This window comes from Chiroxiphia lanceolata, chromosome 6 (genome assembly GCF_009829145.1).
Source record: "Chiroxiphia lanceolata isolate bChiLan1 chromosome 6, bChiLan1.pri, whole genome shotgun sequence".
NCBI classification, from domain to species: Eukaryota; Metazoa; Chordata; class Aves; order Passeriformes; family Pipridae; genus Chiroxiphia; species Chiroxiphia lanceolata.
The window spans coordinates 513,699-530,028 of NC_045642.1; the positions used below are offsets into that span (position 1 = coordinate 513,699).

Sequence of the window (16,330 nt, forward strand, 5' to 3'; positions counted from 1 at the left end):
CCCACAGCCCAGCCCTCGGGGAAACAGCAGAGGCAGGTACAGCTCAGGTGTGCCCAGGAGGGCCGGTGAACTTTGAGCAACGTTTGCTGTGACCGGGGCCAACGCCCAGAGGAGCGGGAGCAGCCGGGGCCAGGATGGCGGCACACAAACAGCTCCTGCCCTCACACAAACGAACCCAGCACTGAGTTGCCACCAACACCAGCCCACTTCACACCAGCCCTGGAGCTGTGGATGTTTTCAGAGCACCACCACCCTGGCCAGGCTACAGGAGAGCTGTTCCCAGGGCTTGGCACCTACTCCAACTTGTCCAGACCCTTCCCTGCCTGTGCTGGAAAGACAGTCACACCTGGTCCGGACAAGCACCCCACCAAGACTGCTCCTCTCCCAGGATATCTGCACACCCACGGACTGCCCACCTCAGAGCCACCTCTCCAAAGGCCAGGCCGCAGTGCCACAGCACAAACACCCCCTGGGCCATCAGCACAAACATCTGGGCGCAGAAACACTCAAACCAAATACGAGGTGAAGGGCTCAGCCTGGCTCGTGCCCCCAGGCCCACGCTGGCACGGGCATTTTCGCAGTGGGTCAGAGCTCTGCAGCGCAAAGTCACCGTGGACCCGCAGCACAAGGTTAGGGACACGGGGACGAGCTCCTGGGCATCCACTACTCCACAGGGGCCAGCGTGGAGGCTGCCTGCAGGGCAGCACAGACCAGTCCTCCCCACCTCAGTCCAAGGTCCACACACGCCAGGCGTCCCTCTGCCAACCTACGAGCAGCAGCTGCTCTCGGCCAGGAAAAGCAGATGAAAGCAGAGGTGCCAGGCACCCCGGTTAAGGGTTGGCCCATGCTGGCACCACGCCTGGCAGCTTGTGTTCCTTAGTCACTGGTTTGCCCCCACACCCAGCAGCCACCTCATCTCGCCCCTCCTCGTACGGGCCACCACCAGGAAGGAATATTCCTCACGGGGAAAAGTTGCTTCCTCCACAGGGAAAGGGGGACAGGAGGATCACATGGCACCCACTGCCACCCCAAAGCCCCCCCAGGGCTTGGGAACACAACAGAGCACACTAATCCACAGGTTACCCCCCCCCACGCAGCAGTCACTGGACAGGGCAGGGGGACAGGCCTGTGCCAAACCAGCAGCCTTCCTGGTGGGAAGGAAGGCGGATTAGCAACAAGCACAAGACAGGCAGGAGCCAACGGACTCATCAGCCTGCTGCTGGGGGTTTCCAGCACCAGAACTGGCTCTAAGAAACCATTTCCTCCCCCAGACAGCCTCCTCAGATGATAAAAAGCAAAAGAGAAGATTGTGGCCACCTCGGAGAACTTGGAAGACTTTGGTCGAGAGCCCGTAAATCCAACCCCTTTCCGACAGCCTCACGCTGAGGCACATTCCTGCACTCCGTGCCAGAGGACAACCTCCTCCACTGGCCAAGCCCTGTGTCACACACGGAGGAGTGCCTGAATCACCCAGGTTTGGGTTTTGTCATCACATCCAGGCAACACCTGTTGTCTTTTATTGACCCAAACCAGCTCCAGGTTCCGCTTCCCTGCTGTCAGTGAGGTGGGGATGGCGGGACAGCCACCACGCTGCAGAGACACGGGATTTCAGAGCCAGGAGGGCTCTGCACTTCCCTGGAGACGGCATCACCACAGTCTTGGGAAAGGGCTCTGTCCTTGCCAGCAGTAAATGAGAGACAGTTATGAGGGGTTGTTGGGAAGAGAAACCAAGAGCTTTACCCAGCACTCTTCCCTAAGGCCACAGACACTGGTGAGCTATTTCAAGAAGCCAACAGCCCTCCAGGCACGATCCAAGCCACGCTATTATTTTCTGGGTGTCCTAAAGCCACCTCCAGTGCAGATACAACGGGCCAAGGCCTTATCTCTATGCCAGAGGCTGGAAGAGGGAAGAGATGAGAGGCAATCCAGGGACAGACGCCGGGCTCCGTGGTCTGGGCTGGACCATTCATCTGACTCCCAGCCCATCTTTAGGGAAGGGATGGCCTCAAGGGCTCCTCAACCACAAAGATCAGGCCCTGACCTCCACGTCGGAAGGGAGGAGGCTCACCCCTCTGCGGCAGCCCAGGCAAGCCCAGCACGCTCCACTAAGCGAGCACTTTCATCCTCCCACCCCTTCCAGGAAGGCTCCGTGCAGGATTCCAGCGCTGCTGCGCACGGCAAAGGACGCTCGGAGTTTGCACACACAGAGCCTGGCCAAGCTCGGCCAAGGGGACAGGGAGCAGCTTCTTAAGAACTGCCTTTCTGCTGTTCACAGAGCGTGGGCAAACGCCCCACAGGTAAGGAACCTGCCTCAAGAGAGCCCTGGGAGCAGGATGGAGCAGCAAGGTAACCCTGGGGAAGGAAGACTAACAATTGCCCTGCCCGGGCTCTTCCCATCACATGGCTTCCCACAGACCTGGCGGACACTGCCCCACACACCTGGCAGGAGCCCCAGCCCTGCAGACCTGCCAGCACGGGAGCTGCGGGAATCAGAGGCAGGAGCCTGGGAGTCTCCAGCCAGCCACTGACCCCACCTCGCCACATCCCGGAGAGAAGGCGCGGACAAGGAAGCTCCAAATGCACTCTGTGAGCATGGCCTGGAGGTGCTGAGCTTTCCATGCCTCCTGCAAGGCCGAGGACAAGCCTGTTCTCAACTCCACGCCGAGACCTGGGCAGCCAAGGCGGAAAGCATTGGCGCAGCACAGGGGGTGCATCGGTGAAACCGCGGGCAGCTGTAGTTCCATGCCACCACAAGGCTCCGTGCACCCAGACGCTCCCCTCCGGCTCACCGGGACCGGGGTAAGGCTGGGTGCCACAGCCCTGGGACAGGAGCCTCCAGCCCTAACACGGGCTCCCCACCGGGGACAGGACAGCCCCGGCCTCCCAGATAAACCCCCGCGAGCTCCACCGTCACCGGCTCCCTGGAAAGGCATGGGCACTGAGCCCTTGGCGAGGCAGGCTCTCCAGGAGGTCCACCCCTCTCTCCAACAATCAGAGGAAGCTTTGTTGTCCAGGCTCCCTCGCCCAGAGCCCAGGGGCATAACGGAGGTGCCCCACTTCCCTTCTGCCAGCCCGCGGGTGCCTCGCAGATGCCAGCGGTCCTCATGACTGAGAGCCACCCAAACTTTCCCACCCCGAGCTAAGTCTCAGTCCGAGGAGGCTCAGGAGTGCCCACGGCGCGGGGCAAAGTAACGCTGGAGAAGGTCACCGACTCCTGGCACGACGGGCGCTGGGCGGGGGGGAGGCAGCCGGGCCGTCCCTCAATGACAGCGTGGCCAAAGGGGGGGACTCGGAAGGAGCCGGCGGCTGAGCAGACCCCCGGGGCCGGCCAAGGCACCGTCCCGCCTCCCCTGGAAGCGTTTCGGTGTCGCTTGCGAGCCGCGGCGGACGGGTCTGCCGGGCTGTTTTCGAGCTCAGAGCGATTCCACGAGGAGGAGCCGCAGCCCCACCCGCACACACTTGACCCCCCCCGGGCACACCGGCCCCTTCCCCGCCAGAACAAAGGCGCGGCGAGCGACACACCGGGCGATCGGCCCGTGCTCCGGCGGGCACGGGGCTGCCCCGGAGAGCCGGGCGAGTCCCCGCGGAGGGGCCGGGCCGCGGCCGCCGCCCGAGGGGAGGGGGGCCCGGCGGTGCCGGCCGCGGGAAGCTGGCACACGGGCCGCCTTTGTTCCGGGCAGGGCGAGTGGCGGCGGCCCCGGGCGGGGAGCGGGGCGGCCGCCCGGCCCAGCCGCCTTTGTGTCGCTCCCCGCGGGCTCCGGGCGCCGCCAGCGCCCCGCCAGGGCCCGGCCCCGCCGCCCCGCCGGTCCCGCGGGGCGCGGCCCGCGCCTGGGCACCGGCTCCCAGCCGGCACGGGGCTGCCCGGGCCCGGCACCGACCGCACCGCGCGGCCGAGCCCCGGTTCCGTCCCCGCCGGGCTCGGACCGGCTCACACCCCACCCCCGGCTCACACCCCACCCCCGCCCCGCCGCGGGGGCGTGCGGCGCCCGGCAGGCGCCGGCCCGCCCCGGTCCCGGTCCCGCTCCCTCCCGCCCGCCCCGGTCCGGCGGCGGCGGGGACGCCGCGAGCGGGACTCACCGTGACCGGGCTCCTCGGCGGGCGGGCGAGGGGGGGGCGGTGCCGCCCGGCGGCGGCGCGGCCGCCCGGCCCGGCCCGCTCCGCTCCGCGGGTCCCGCCGCGGCGGCGAGGCGAGAGGCGAGCGGGGGCCGCCCCGGTGCGGCGGCGGCGGCGGCGGCGCGGGTCGGGGGCCGCCGGGCGATCGGTGCGAGCGGAGCGGAGCGCGGCGTCGGTCGGATCCCGCCGTGCGCCCGCGCCTCTCCCGTACCTAAAATGGAAGTTGGTCCGGCGGGCGGGGCGGGGCGGGCGCGGGGCCGCCCCCGGCGTCAGCGCCCCGCGACACGGGCGGGCGGGGTCGGGGCCGGGGCGGGTCCGTCCCGGCGGGGTCTGTCCCGGCCGTGCGTGCCCCGCAAACCGCGGTCCGCCTTCAGGTGGGCTCCGCTCGGGGGGATCCCGCCCCGGGAGCGGAGCAGCTGCTCCCCTGGGTGCGGGTCTGCCCCGGGAGTGGTGGGACGAGGGGCTCTCTGGGAGCAGCCCGGCAGACCCCCGGAGCAGAGCCTCCTCTGGCCTGTCCCGCGGAGGGAGACGTGTGACCCCGTCCACGGTGGAACTTTTTTCCATAAGCAAGATTTCATGGGCATTTGGGCTGCAGAACCTCCCGGGGGGTGATCCTGCCCCCTCTGGCTCCAGGGAGCGGGTGCTGGCAGGACCCCTGCCACAGGTCACCCTTGGGAGCACCACGAGGCCAGGAGCTCATCCCGGGTGGATTCTGTCCCCGTACCCCCACCAACGTGTCCCGTGGACTGACACGAGCTCTGTGGAAGCACAGTTCAGCCCAGCCAGGGGCTCCATGCAGTGGGTGAAGCCCAGGGGCCCTTGGCACACGGGGAGAGAAATGGCAGCACAGCCCAGCTGAGGCAATCCTGCTCTGCCCAGCTCCCATGGCTCCAAACCAGTACTGTCAACCCCGAGAAAGAGCAGAAGGGGACCTGGAGGTACAGAGACCCGGGGTGGGAGATTTAAACATGAGGTTTAATGATTGCAAGTAATCCAACTGGAGAAATGTAACTCTGGAACGATCAAGAAAGCCATCCTGCCTGGCCTGCCACTGCCATTCCATGGATAGGGGATGGACGCTTGCAGCAGGAGGCTGCTGCAAGCAGGGAGGGTTTCCCCTTGGCTGGGAGGGCAAGGAAGTGACGCCAGAGCAGCCCCATCCCAATTTCCAAGCTGCTCACTTGGGAGAAGTCCAGGTTCCCCAAAGCTGACAGTTTTCTGCCTCATCCCTGGCCAGGCACTTGGGGACGTGAGAAACCTGCCTGCTTCTGACTGCCAAAGTGAGATAATGACAGAGGAAAAGAGCTGAGGAAGGTTTTGGGTGGGACAGGTGATCCTTGGGGTAAATATGCACCGGAAGGTGGGGTGGATGCGATAACAGCCTGTGGATGGACGTGACAGGGAGGTGATCCCCAGTTGGGTGGGGGTTGCTAAAGACAGCACAGAAGGAGGAGAAATGGGGATTCAATGCATGCAAAAGGCACCTCTAGGGAGATTATCAGGGTGTGGGACAACCCTCCCTGGTGTTTGATTTGTAAAATAAACCATCCAACCTGCGGGCTGCAGAGGGCAGGGAGAACTGGCGTCCACCCCTCTCAGGGAGGAGACGGTCTCTCCATCCCACAGCAGGGGACTGAGACCTCCCTGTGCCCCTTCATCCTCGTTGTCACCCAAAATAAGCAGTTGGGTTCCTTCTCGGCCCTGTGCCTCGAGTGAGAACTGCTCCCAGATCACAAATAACCCTCTACGGCCCTCCCCTCCTCTTGGCCCGCACAAGGGGGAAGGTGGGTTCATCCCCTGAGTCTCGAGGACAAGGAGGGAAAAGAGGTGCTCTCACAATTCCTTCTGGGAAGGAGAGTCCTTGCCCACCAGACACGCCCCAAAGAAGGTGGGTGGCCCAGAGCAGGGCACCAGTGTAAGAGCATGGAGGAGGCAGGCAGGGTGCAGGGCTCCGGCTGCTCCAGGCGAAGACAGTGTTGCTGTTTTGATCAGCCCCGAACTTTAACAGCCTTTAAAGTCTTCAGTTTTTTCAAAGACTAAACGTGTTCTTGCAAACATGCCTCTGACGCTGGGCCGCTGCCTCCCGTCCCCAGGGCTGCGGGATGGAGCTGGACAGGGTCTATCCACGCACTGTCAGCCCCAGCCCTGCCCCAGCAGCTGGAACACCCATCAGCGTGTGCTTATTTTGGAAGGCAGGCTGGACCCTGATCCTCCAGCTCACCCTGCAGCAGATCACACTCTTGTTTGAATACAACTCCGGCGGCAGAGGAGTCTGTCCCTCCGCGTCCTGGGACGAGGAGAGGAGGTGCGTTACCAGCATGGGAAAATCTGCCCTCTTTTCCAGTAATTGCGTGTAATAACATCTTGCACACCCCCTTTCATCCTCTGGCTGATGCCTTTCCCAGATGAGACGCCCAGAAGCGCAGCTGCCACCGGAACAGAGCAAGACAACTTGTTTACAAGGCAGCCCCGCGCTCCTCGGCGGCCGGGGGCAGGAGGAAGGGGACGCCGCCGTCTCCGGGTCCGAGGGATGGCCTGCATTGTTCCAGGTCAGGATAACAAGGCCCTTCCGCAGCCCCTTTCCTATGGGAATCCCCACAGGTTGCTGTCCCTCCCCATAGGAGGGGAAGTGCGGCACCAGGGGGGGTGGAACGACTCATCTGTCAGACGAGGGGAGGAGGGAAGCAGGGCCTGAGAGAGCCTTCCAGCCCTAGCTGGAGGACGTCAGAGAATAAAGCAAGCCCAGAGCCCACCCTGACACCTTCCCAGCACAGTGTCCAGCAGCTCCATGTGCTTGGTGTGGTCCCTCCACCAGCTTCCAGCTGTGCCTGGGCCCTCCCATGCCCACAGATCATCCCACTGTCAGCCTCTGGCAGCATCCCATTGTGCTCTCGGGCTGTCCAAATTCCTGTTGCGCCTTTTGCTCAATGAAGAGTGCACAGAAACCTCCTTCCCTCCCAGCCCCACAAGGATCCATCTCCACTTACAGTCTCTCCTTCCTTTCCCCACCTCCAGCTCCTTTCCCAGCCTCAGACCCTGCCTTCATCCTTCCCTTCTGTGAGGTCCCTCCGGGGAGCAGGGACTCAGAGGCAGCTCCTGACCTGCGGTGTAGTGACACAGGCAGAGGGGACATTGCTGAACATGATCCCTGCTGTGAGACCTGAGACAAGAACTTCCTTTCTCTTACAGAAACTGGCTCAGAATCTGCTGATTTGAGGGCTTGGGAGACACTGGGAAGAGGGGACTTGTCCTTTCCTACCAACCAGAGGGAGCCTGGATAGCCAGTGTAGTCTTAGGCCTTGCCTTCCCTTCTGCAGTGAATCCCACCAGGAGATAAACCCTGCTGGACATTCCTGAGCCTCAAGGGGCTCAAGCCTGCAGGCAGGGCCCTCCATGGCATCTGGATCCAAGAGCTCCCAAGTGCCTGGTGAAGTCAGGCTTTCCAAGCGACAGCTCCGATCACTGTAATTCCAAAGGATCGCAAGGGGCGGGGGAGGAAACGTCTCTATTTTCCTTCTATTTCTGTGAGCACATGATAGCACTTTGATACGAAATTACTTGTTTTGCTGCATCCCTCGGTATTTTCAGGCCGGGCTCCAAGCCACCCGGGGGCGGGGAGAGAGACTGCCACTGACCTCAGCAGCCACTGGCCTGGGCCTGGCACCAGCCACGTTCTTCCTCGGTTTGTGCCCATTTTGCAGAAAACGGGGGAGGGAAAACCACCGTCACACGTGCAACCAGACGAAACCCCCCCCCTCCGCGAGACCGCGTCGGAGAGCTTCGCACGGATTTAAAATCCACGGCGACCCTTGGGCTCCCGTCCTTCTGGAACTTCCACCCACTCGGCGACGGGGCCGGGGTTGTTACGGCCGCTGTCCGGGCGCAGCCACACTGACGCAGGCAGCACAATGGGCGCTTTTATGAGGCGGCGGAACGCTCCTGGGGCAGCGCCGCTCGCTCGACGGGCGGCTCCCAGCACATGCTCGCCGTGGGCCGCGTGCCCCGCTCGCCGCTCCCGGTGCCCCCCAGGGCCGCTCCTGGTGCCCGCGGGGCCGCTCCCGCCGCGCCGAGGGCCCGGCCCGGTGCCCGCGGGGCCGCTCCCGGTGCCCCCGGGGCCGCTCCCTCTGCGTCTCCCTCAGAGCCACCATGGCCACGCCCCCCCCCGCCGCGCCGCCATTGGCCGGGGGGGGCGCGCTCGGCCGGCGCCGATTGGCTGCCGGGAGCGGCGGGGCGGGGCGAGGCGGCGGCGCCACGCGAGGCGGAGAGCGCGAGGGCGGCCTCGGGCCACTTCCCCGGTCACTTCCCCGGTCACTGCCGGCCTCGGGATCGTCCCCACGCACACGCCCCGTGGCCTCCGGCGCTGTCCCGCGCCCGCCCACCCTCCCTCCCTCGGCAGGTACGCGGCGGGCTCGGGGCGGGGGGCGCTTCTCGGGCCGCGGCGGCTCCAAAGCGGCCGCAGTGTCGCCGCCCTGGTGGCAGCGCCGGCCCGGTGCTGCGGGGACCCGGTGAGGTCCGGGGAAGGGTCACGGGGACACGGAGCTTTGCTGCACCCGCAATTCCAGCCCCGGACCATCCGGGACGGCCCACAGAGCACAGCAGGTGCCCGAGCGCCCGAGTTGCCGCTGCCGCACTGTGTGTCCCCGCAGGCCACCCATGGGCTCTGTGCCAGCGCCCCCGCCGCTGCGGTACCGCAGCACCCGCCTGCTGCGCACGGCTTTCCAGCTCCTCCACCAGCAGCAGCAGCGGGCGGACGTGTTCTGCGACGTGGTGCTGCGGGCCGAGGGTGAGCGGGCGACACCGCCCCTGGGGGTCCCTGCGACCCCCATCCCCGGAGGGATCGGGGCGAGGAGAAGGGGCTGCAGGGCAGTAACAGCCGCCGTTGCTTTGCAGGCGAGGCGGTGGTGGCCCACTGCAGCGTCCTCTCCGTCTGCAGCCCTTTCTTCATGGAGCAGCTGGGCCCGGAGCTGCCCCCTCGGGGCTGCAGGGTGGTGCTGGAGCTGGCGGGGCTGAAGATCGGGGTGCTGCGCAAGCTCGTGCGCTTCTTCTACACGGCCGAGCTGGAGGTGGCGCAGGAAGAGCTGCAGGAGGTGCTGGCGGCCGCCCGGCGCCTCCGCATCACCGAGCTGGAGGCGCTGCAGCTCCAGGGGGGACGCCTGGTGAGGCTGGGACCCCAGCGGCAGCTCAACCGCTCCTGCCTGTGCTCCCCACAGCAGGGCTCCCCCACCACGCTGCTCCACAGGGCTGTGCCCAGCGGTGCCAGCATCCCCCCTGGGAGCACCGGGGTGTCCCCCCAGGGGCAGCCATGCTCTCTGGGGCCCACACACCTCAGCCCCATCAGGCGGGTGAGGCTGCGGAAGGTGGAGAGCAGGGGGTGCTGGGAGGTGGTGCAGGACACGCAGCCCCCGCCCGCCTCTCCCACAGTGCCAGTGGGCCATGTGGGGGTGATGGGAGCACAGGCCCCCCCGGATGCAGGTGAACTGGGAAGTGGGCAGTCCCCGCCCCGGCAGAGCTCCTGTGCAGCCTGGAGGCAGGAGGGTGGGGAGCCCCCTGCACCCCAGCAGTGCTGTGGGCAGGCGTTCCCTGGAGGAGACCCCGAGAAGGAGGAGGAGGTGGATGTGGGCACAGTGGAGCCGTTCCTGCCCGCAGGCACAGTCTGCCTCTGGCCCTGCCCCTCCTCCGAGTCAGATGAGGAGGTGGATGTCCTCACCTAGGGCTGGCTCTGCCCCCCGCCGCTGCCTGCGCTCAGGGCTGCACCCCCTGGCCTCCGCATCGTTGGAATAAAAGGCTGGAGCTGTGCTGTGGGGTGTGGAGCTTTATTGGAGATTGGAGGGAACAAGAGGGTGTGGGGGGAGCCAGGGGTCCGGCCGTGGCAGAGCTGCAGCATCGGGGACGGGACTGGGGCTGGCAGTGCCCCCCAGTTGGTCTCGCCTCTTCATGGACGCTCGTGCCGGAGGTGCCGGTCCTGGCTGGGCTGTGGGGAGAGGGGGGTTGGTCCTAATCCCATCCATCCATCCCGTCCCATCCCATCTCCGCTCTCCCCGCTCACCTGGACAACGCCCCTACGCCAAGCTGCTCTTCAGGGCTTCCACCACGGTCTCCGGCTGGGGGAACTTCAGTTTGCGGGGGGGCCCCTTGGCAATGCCGCTCCACAGCTCCACGGCTGGGGAGGCAAGAGGGGCCGGGTCAGGGGGGCCGGGGAGCCCCCGCCGCCCCCGCCCTGGGCCACCACTTACTGCTGCCGTCCTCCTTCACCAGGGACACCTCGAAGCTGTTCCTGCGCGGCGGCTGGGGGTTGATGTCCACGGCGAGGTGGGCGATGGCCCCGCGCAGGGCCTCGCTCACCGCCGCCGCGTTGCGGCCGTACACCCGTCAGCTCTTGCTGTGGGGACAACGGGGGTCAGCGCCCCGGGGGGCACCCCGAGGGCCACCCCCCACCCCCCGCCCGGCACTGGGGCTGCTCACCAGTGCTCGATGACGACGCGGGGGCCGGTGCCCCCCGGGCTGCCCTCGTCCTGGGCCTCGGCCCGCGCCCGCTTCTGCGGGGCTTCCGCCGGTTCCGGTGCCTCGGACGCCGCGGGCTGCCGGGCCCCGCGCTTCCTGCCGCGGGGAGCCATCCTGCGAGAGTCGGAGTGGCGGGGGCTACGCCGAGGTCCCACCGTGGGGAGCGGGGTCCCGGGGATCCCGCTGGGGGGTGGGAAGGGACTCTAGGGACGCCGGTGTCCCCGCCCACGCGGACCCTGCTTCGGGACGGGGTCAGGAAGGGTCGGTTCCCGGCGATGCGCCATAGGGGGAAAAAGGGGAGTTCCCGCTGGGATGCTGCTGTGGGGGGCGGGAAGGGGGTCCCCAGGGATGCCGCCACGGCGTGTGGGTGGGAAGAGAAGGGAGAATGGAAAGGGGGGGGGGCGGGGGGGTTCCCGGGGAAAGGGGTGGGGGGGAACAGGCCCTACCTGCCGCTGGCCACGTGCCGGGAGCGCGCGCCGCCGGCAGGGGGCGTGGCCGGAAACGGTCTCTGGCTCCGCCCGCGCCCACACCAGCCAATCAGAGCGCGAAGCGTCCGCATCGGCCCCGCCCCCATCGGCAAGCCCCACCCCCTGCACGGACCGGGACACGGGACAGCGGGACAAGGGATCCTGGGATACGGGACACCGGACACGGGCACCGCATGGACCGTTTATTGTCAGCGATGAGAGAGAGCGAGTGTTACAACCGAGGCGGGGCCCCTCCTCCCGCCCTGCCTGCACCGGGCCGGGGGGCCCTGCCACTCTCCCGGGGCTCGGCCGGGACCGGCCCCCACGGAGAGCGGCGCCGGGCAGGGCCGGGCGAGGCCGGTGCCACCAGGGTGATGGCGGCGTGGTGATGGGCGACAGCGCAGGGCAGCTTCTACTTGTCCTTCTTGGTCTCCCCCTCGGGGTGCCCGGTGGCTGCGGGTGCGGGCGGGGCCTCCTCGGGCCCCTCCTCCCGCGGCTTCGACTGCTTCTTGGCCTTCTGGTAGAGCTCGTTGAGGTTGAACTCCCGGATCACGTTCTCCTGTGGCCCAGAGGCAGCGTCAGCATCCCCAGGGACCCCCACGGCCCCCTTCCCTTCCCTGGCACAGGCCAGGAAGGTCCCACCCACCTCGGAGAAGGTCCAGGACACGGCCCGGCCCTTCTTGTCGATCTGCGGCCGCCGCATGATCTCCGTGCCCCCCTGGAACAGGATGAGGGTGGGCAGCTGCTTGGTGAGGGGCGAGGTGCTGACCTTGTACCTGCAGCAGGACAGGCCCACGGTGAGTCCCGGGTGGCCCAAGGGGGCCAGGGAGTCACAGGGGCGGCCCTGGGGTGGGCCCTGCCACCCAGGCCGTGTCCCCCACACCTGGTGCTGACGTCCGTGTACCGGCCCACGTCCACCTTCCCAAACTGCAGCCCCTGGCAATTGTACCTGGGCAGGAAGGGACACAGAGCTGGGAGGGACACGGGGGACCATGGCCCCCACGACCCCCCGAGATCCCGGCGGGTACCACTCACTTGAGAGAGAGGTCGGCGAAGATGGGGGCGAAGGACTGGCACTCACTGGACCAGTTGGCGAAGAACTCCACGATCCACGTCACCCGCTTGTCCCTCTCCAGCTCCTCCTGCCACAGGGGCAGGGGCTCAGGGTGGGGGGGAGGAAGGCAGAGCCCCGTGAGGCCCCCAGGGATGGGGGGATACTCACATCGATGGTCTTGTCGCTGAAGTACTTGATGTACTCGGGGCCCATGTACAGGGGGGGCTTGCACGTCATCAGGAACACTGTAGGGACAGCACCCTGAGCCCACAGAGCCAGGCTGGAGCTGGCACAGGGCTCCTCTGCCCCAGAGGCAGGACGCAGCGAGCCTGGGGCGGAGAGATGTCCCCCCAAGGATACTCTGCACACCCACAGCCCCATCCAGCCGTGAGGGTCACCCAGGGGCAGAAGGGGGCTCTCCCGGGGGCACAGGCAGGGCACAGGCTGGGCTGAGGGCTCCAGGGCTGCCCCAGGGCCCCAGCAGGGCTCACCTATGCAGAGCGTGAGGTAGAGCAGCCCCATGCGGATGTCGAGGCGGAAGAACAGGATGGCGTTGGCCACTTTGCTGAACATGAAGATGTTCCCGATGTGCTGCTCCACGGTGACTGCAAACGGCATGGAGGGATGAAGGGATGGGGCCCAGATCCCCCCCCCCCGAGAAGGCTGGGGGGAATCCTGAGGGAGGGGTGGATCTGGTGCTCCAGATTCCATCCCACTCTGCTCCTTAGAGGAAGCCCCATAAGCAGCCCCCTGTGCCCCCCCCCGACTCACTGGAGCGCCGGTTCTTCATCATGACGATGGCGCTGAGGAACATGAGGATCTCCACCTCCCGCTGGCACAGAGAGGGGACAGCGTGAGCCTGCGCCCGTGCTAGGCCCTGCCAGAGCCCGCGGCTCCCGTCCCTCTCGGGGAGGAAGCAGCGAGAAGGGGCTGCCCCGCGGCGACGGGCTCGGCCAGTGTCCGGCGGCCCCCTGGGTCATGGGAGGGCACCGGCAGAGCAACAACAGGGGCTACGGGGCACCCCCTCCCTCAGGGGCTACGGGGCACCCCCTCCCTCAGTCGGGCCGGGAGGCTGCGAGAGCAGGAGGGGAGCCAAGGGGTGCGGGACAGGCCGGGGGTGCGGGACAGGCCGGGGGTGCGGGACAGGCCGCGCCGCCTCACCCAGTCAAAGTCGCAGGGGTTGCCATCCTCCCGCTGCGAGGGCAGCCCGCGGCAGAGCGGCGGGACCTTGCGCACGATGAGGAAGGCGGCGGCGAGCAGCGCGGACAGCGGGTAGTAGGGCCGTGCGAGCCAGCGGCACAGCCCCGGCAGCGCCCACAGCAGCGCCAGCAGCGGTGCCACCACCGCCATCTTCCCTGCGCCCCGCCCACTGCCCCGCGGGGGGGCGGGGCCTCGCAGAGTCAGCCAATGGTGAGCGGCGAGCCGGGCGCTCCCCTGCGCCGCGGGCCAATGAAGGAGGACACAGAAGGACAGAGGCCGCCAATCAGAAGGCCGGGATGAGTCTCCCTTAGAAACGGCCGCAGGGGCGGGGCCGGCGCTCGGCCAATGGCGGGGCGGGGCGACCCCGCGCGGGGCACGCCGGGAACATGGAGAACTTCTCGGCGCTGTTCGGCGCGGCTGAGCCGCCGCCCGCCGCCGCCGCCGCGCTCGGCTTCGGGCCCGCCAAGCCGCCGGGCGCCGGAGCCGCGCCGCCGCCCGCCGCCGCCGCCGCGCCGCCGCCGGGCGAGGACGCGGCCCGCAAGGCCGCCGCTGGCCCCTTCTACCTGCTGCGGGAGCTGCCAGGTGCGGGCGGGCCGCAGGGGCGGGGCGAGCGCCGCGCTCGACCAATCAGCGCGGCCGTGGGGCGAACTGACGGCTCGACCGGTCAATGAGCGCGCGGGGGGGGCGGGGCCAAGCGGCGCGCGGCCCCGGGGGAAGTGGTCGGCGGGGGGTCCCCGGGGCGGGGCCGGAGCAGGATAGGGGGGGTCCCGGGCACGGGTGGGCGCAGGGGCCGAGGGTCCCGGGGGTCGGGGCAGGGCAGGGGGATCCCAGGGCTTTGGCAGGGGTGGGGAGCAAGGCCGAGGGGTCCCGATGCCCCGGCAGGGCGGTTCCCCCCCTCGCCATCCCCTCCCGCGGCCGCACAGGCACCACGGAGCTGACGGGCAGCACCAACCTCATCACGCACTACAACCTGGAGCACGCCTACAACAAGTTCTGCGGGAAGAAGGTGAAGGAGAAGCTCAGCAACTTCCTCCCCGACCTGCCTGGCATGATCGACCTGCCCGGCTCCCACGACAGCAGCAGCCTGCGCTCGCTCATCGAGAAGCCGCCCATCTGCGGCAGCTCCTTCACGCCCCTCACGGGGGCCATGCTGACCGGTTTCCGCCTGCACGCCGGCCCGGTGAGCCCGAGGCCGGCAGGTGGGAGGGGGGTGGGAGGAGGGTGGGAGGGGCCCAGCCCGGCCTGACCGGTCCCCTCTGTCCGCAGCTGCCCGAGCAGTGCCGGCTGATGCACATCCAGCCCCCTAAGAAGAAGAACAAGCACAAGCACAAGCAGAGCCGCACGCAGGACCCCGTCCCTCCAGGTGAGGGGCTGTCACAGCCACCCCCTCTCCCCTCCAGTGCTGCCGGAGCCTCGGCTCATCCGGCACTTCTGCTTCCCCAGAAACCCCCTCAGACTCCGACCACAAGAAGAAAAAGAAGAAAAAAGAGGAGGATCCGGAGCGGAAGAGGAAGAAGAAAGAGAAGAAGAAAAAGAAGGTGGGTAGGGAGAGCCAGGGTCCAGTTCCCAGCCCGTGTGTCCCCGGGAGGCTACTGCCCAGCAGCTCTCAGGGGTTCTGTCTGTCCTTCCTCCACAGAACCGGCACAGCCCGGAGCACCCGGGCGTGGGCAGCTCCCAGGCCAGCAGCAGCTTACGGTGAGACCACCCCAGCACCGCCCCGGGGACCCCCTGGCCAACGGCCCTGGCTGACCCTGGGCAGGGGCACTGGGCTGGCCTGTCCACCCCCCCCCGGCAGAGAGGACACCCCCACAGCCCCCTGGGACCAGAGGCACAGACTCTGCGGGTGCTGACCTCGGGCTTTTGTACCAAAAGACCCTGGAGCGTCGGGGCCTGTTTTTTAGTTACCTCTGAACTAAAGTCTCTGCTCTGGGGGCCGCGGCTGCTGCGACCCTCGGCCATCACGGCGTGGGGAGCAGCCCTGAGCGAGGGCTCCCTGGAGTGTGCACGGTCAGCACCACCCTGAGCTCCTGCCCCGGCTCTCAGCCTGGCTCCTACCTTGGCTTTGGCCCTGTCCTGCTCTGGCCCTCACCTCCCAGGCCTGCTGAGGACAGGGGGGACCCCTGGACAGGCACCGTGTCCCTGCGCGGAGGTGGCAGCTGCCGCAGGCACCGGGATCTCCAGCAGCAGTCACAGAGACACCACAGCCCTCCTCTGGATCTTGAGCCTCACCAGCACCTGCCACACCTTCCCTGGAGCAGCTTTCCCCATGCCTGGAAAATCCTTACCTTCTGTGGGAGCAGTTTGCCCAAAAGCAGCCCGAGGAGGTGCCTCCCCAAAACGCAGCTGGGCTTGGCTATCCCCCAGGCCTCCTTCCCTCTCCCCCCCCTCAGGATGGGGAAGGCTGAGACCCCAAGGAACAGGAGCTCCTCCGTCCCTGGACGCCAAACAAAGCACACGCACGGCCCCGGGGTGGCTCATTAAATATCCTTTTATTCCTCGTTTTTAAAATGGCTGATAATAATAAAAAACCCTGGCGTGGCTCTGCGGGGCCACGGGAGCTGTTGCCGTAGAGAAAAGAGTCCGGTAGTGCCTGCGGGGCCACGGCTTTGCCCAGGCAGGGCAGGGGATGGGGAGCACGGGGCTCCTTGGCTGCGGTTGTTTGTTTTTTTTTTTTTTTTTGGCATGTGATGAGAAAAATATTGCTTTCCGGGGATGTGCCCCACGGACCTGCCTCTTCCCCGAGCAAACGGAAATAAAAACACCCCTGTGACAGCGAGAAACCCCAGCGGAATCATTAACAAAAAAGGCAACAAAACCAACACCCGCAACACCGCCCCCCCCTCCCCGGCCTGACCACAGCCCTCAGGGAAAGGGAGAAAGAGCAAAAACCGTGGGTGGGGGAGGCTGGAGTCCATGAGGGGCTGGGGGTGTGGGGAGGGGGCTGCCCCCGTCCTACCTTGTCTGTGGGCCCCCGGGGGGCTGGAGGCCGCGCACA

At 67.2% G+C, this 16,330-nt stretch overlaps 5 protein-coding genes across 6 annotated transcripts in view; 2 read left to right on the forward strand and 3 right to left on the reverse strand.

Annotated features, from left to right (window-relative positions):
* The window catches only part of CTNND1 (catenin delta 1), a 28,765-nt gene extending 24,636 nt beyond the window's left edge, over nt 1-4,129 (reverse strand). Inside the window, exon 1 of one of the 2 annotated variants that reach the window (XM_032690872.1) lies at nt 4,078-4,114. The gene's annotated coding sequence lies outside the window, so the exon portion shown is untranslated. Of the gene's footprint in view, nt 1-4,077 lie in introns of both variants that reach the window. The other variant, XM_032690861.1, reaches the window with a different exon arrangement.
* Nucleotides 4,130-8,021: 3,892 nt separating this feature from the next.
* On the forward strand, nt 8,022-9,908 carry BTBD18 (BTB domain containing 18). The gene is made up of 3 exons (XM_032690163.1): nt 8,022-8,509; nt 8,760-8,896; nt 9,004-9,908. The coding sequence occupies exons 1-3, from the start codon at nt 8,022-8,024 to the stop codon at nt 9,822-9,824; spliced, it is 1,446 nt and encodes a 481-aa protein (XP_032546054.1). The 3' UTR covers nt 9,825-9,908.
* On the reverse strand, nt 9,908-11,079 carry SELENOH (selenoprotein H). The gene is made up of 5 exons (XM_032691699.1): nt 11,061-11,079; nt 10,576-10,728; nt 10,347-10,492; nt 10,160-10,273; nt 9,908-10,084 (listed from the first exon to the last, which is right to left on the reverse strand). The coding sequence occupies exons 2-4, from the start codon at nt 10,725-10,727 to the stop codon at nt 10,173-10,175; spliced, it is 399 nt and encodes a 132-aa protein (XP_032547590.1). The 5' UTR covers nt 10,728; nt 11,061-11,079; the 3' UTR covers nt 9,908-10,084; nt 10,160-10,172.
* A 177-nt stretch (nt 11,080-11,256) lies between these two features.
* TMX2 (thioredoxin related transmembrane protein 2) lies at nt 11,257-13,517 on the reverse strand. Its single transcript, XM_032691646.1, has 8 exons — nt 13,297-13,517; nt 12,907-12,967; nt 12,627-12,740; nt 12,304-12,380; nt 12,117-12,223; nt 11,965-12,030; nt 11,728-11,857; nt 11,257-11,640 (listed from the first exon to the last, which is right to left on the reverse strand). The coding sequence occupies exons 1-8, from the start codon at nt 13,483-13,485 to the stop codon at nt 11,494-11,496; spliced, it is 891 nt and encodes a 296-aa protein (XP_032547537.1). The 5' UTR covers nt 13,486-13,517; the 3' UTR covers nt 11,257-11,493.
* A 181-nt stretch (nt 13,518-13,698) lies between these two features.
* On the forward strand, nt 13,699-16,115 carry MED19 (mediator complex subunit 19). Its single transcript, XM_032691671.1, has 5 exons — nt 13,699-13,917; nt 14,259-14,515; nt 14,602-14,698; nt 14,779-14,873; nt 14,972-16,115. Exons 1-5 carry the CDS (start codon nt 13,722-13,724, stop codon nt 15,032-15,034), a joined length of 708 nt encoding a protein of 235 aa, XP_032547562.1. The 5' UTR covers nt 13,699-13,721; the 3' UTR covers nt 15,035-16,115.
* The last annotated feature ends 215 nt before the right edge of the window (nt 16,116-16,330 follow it).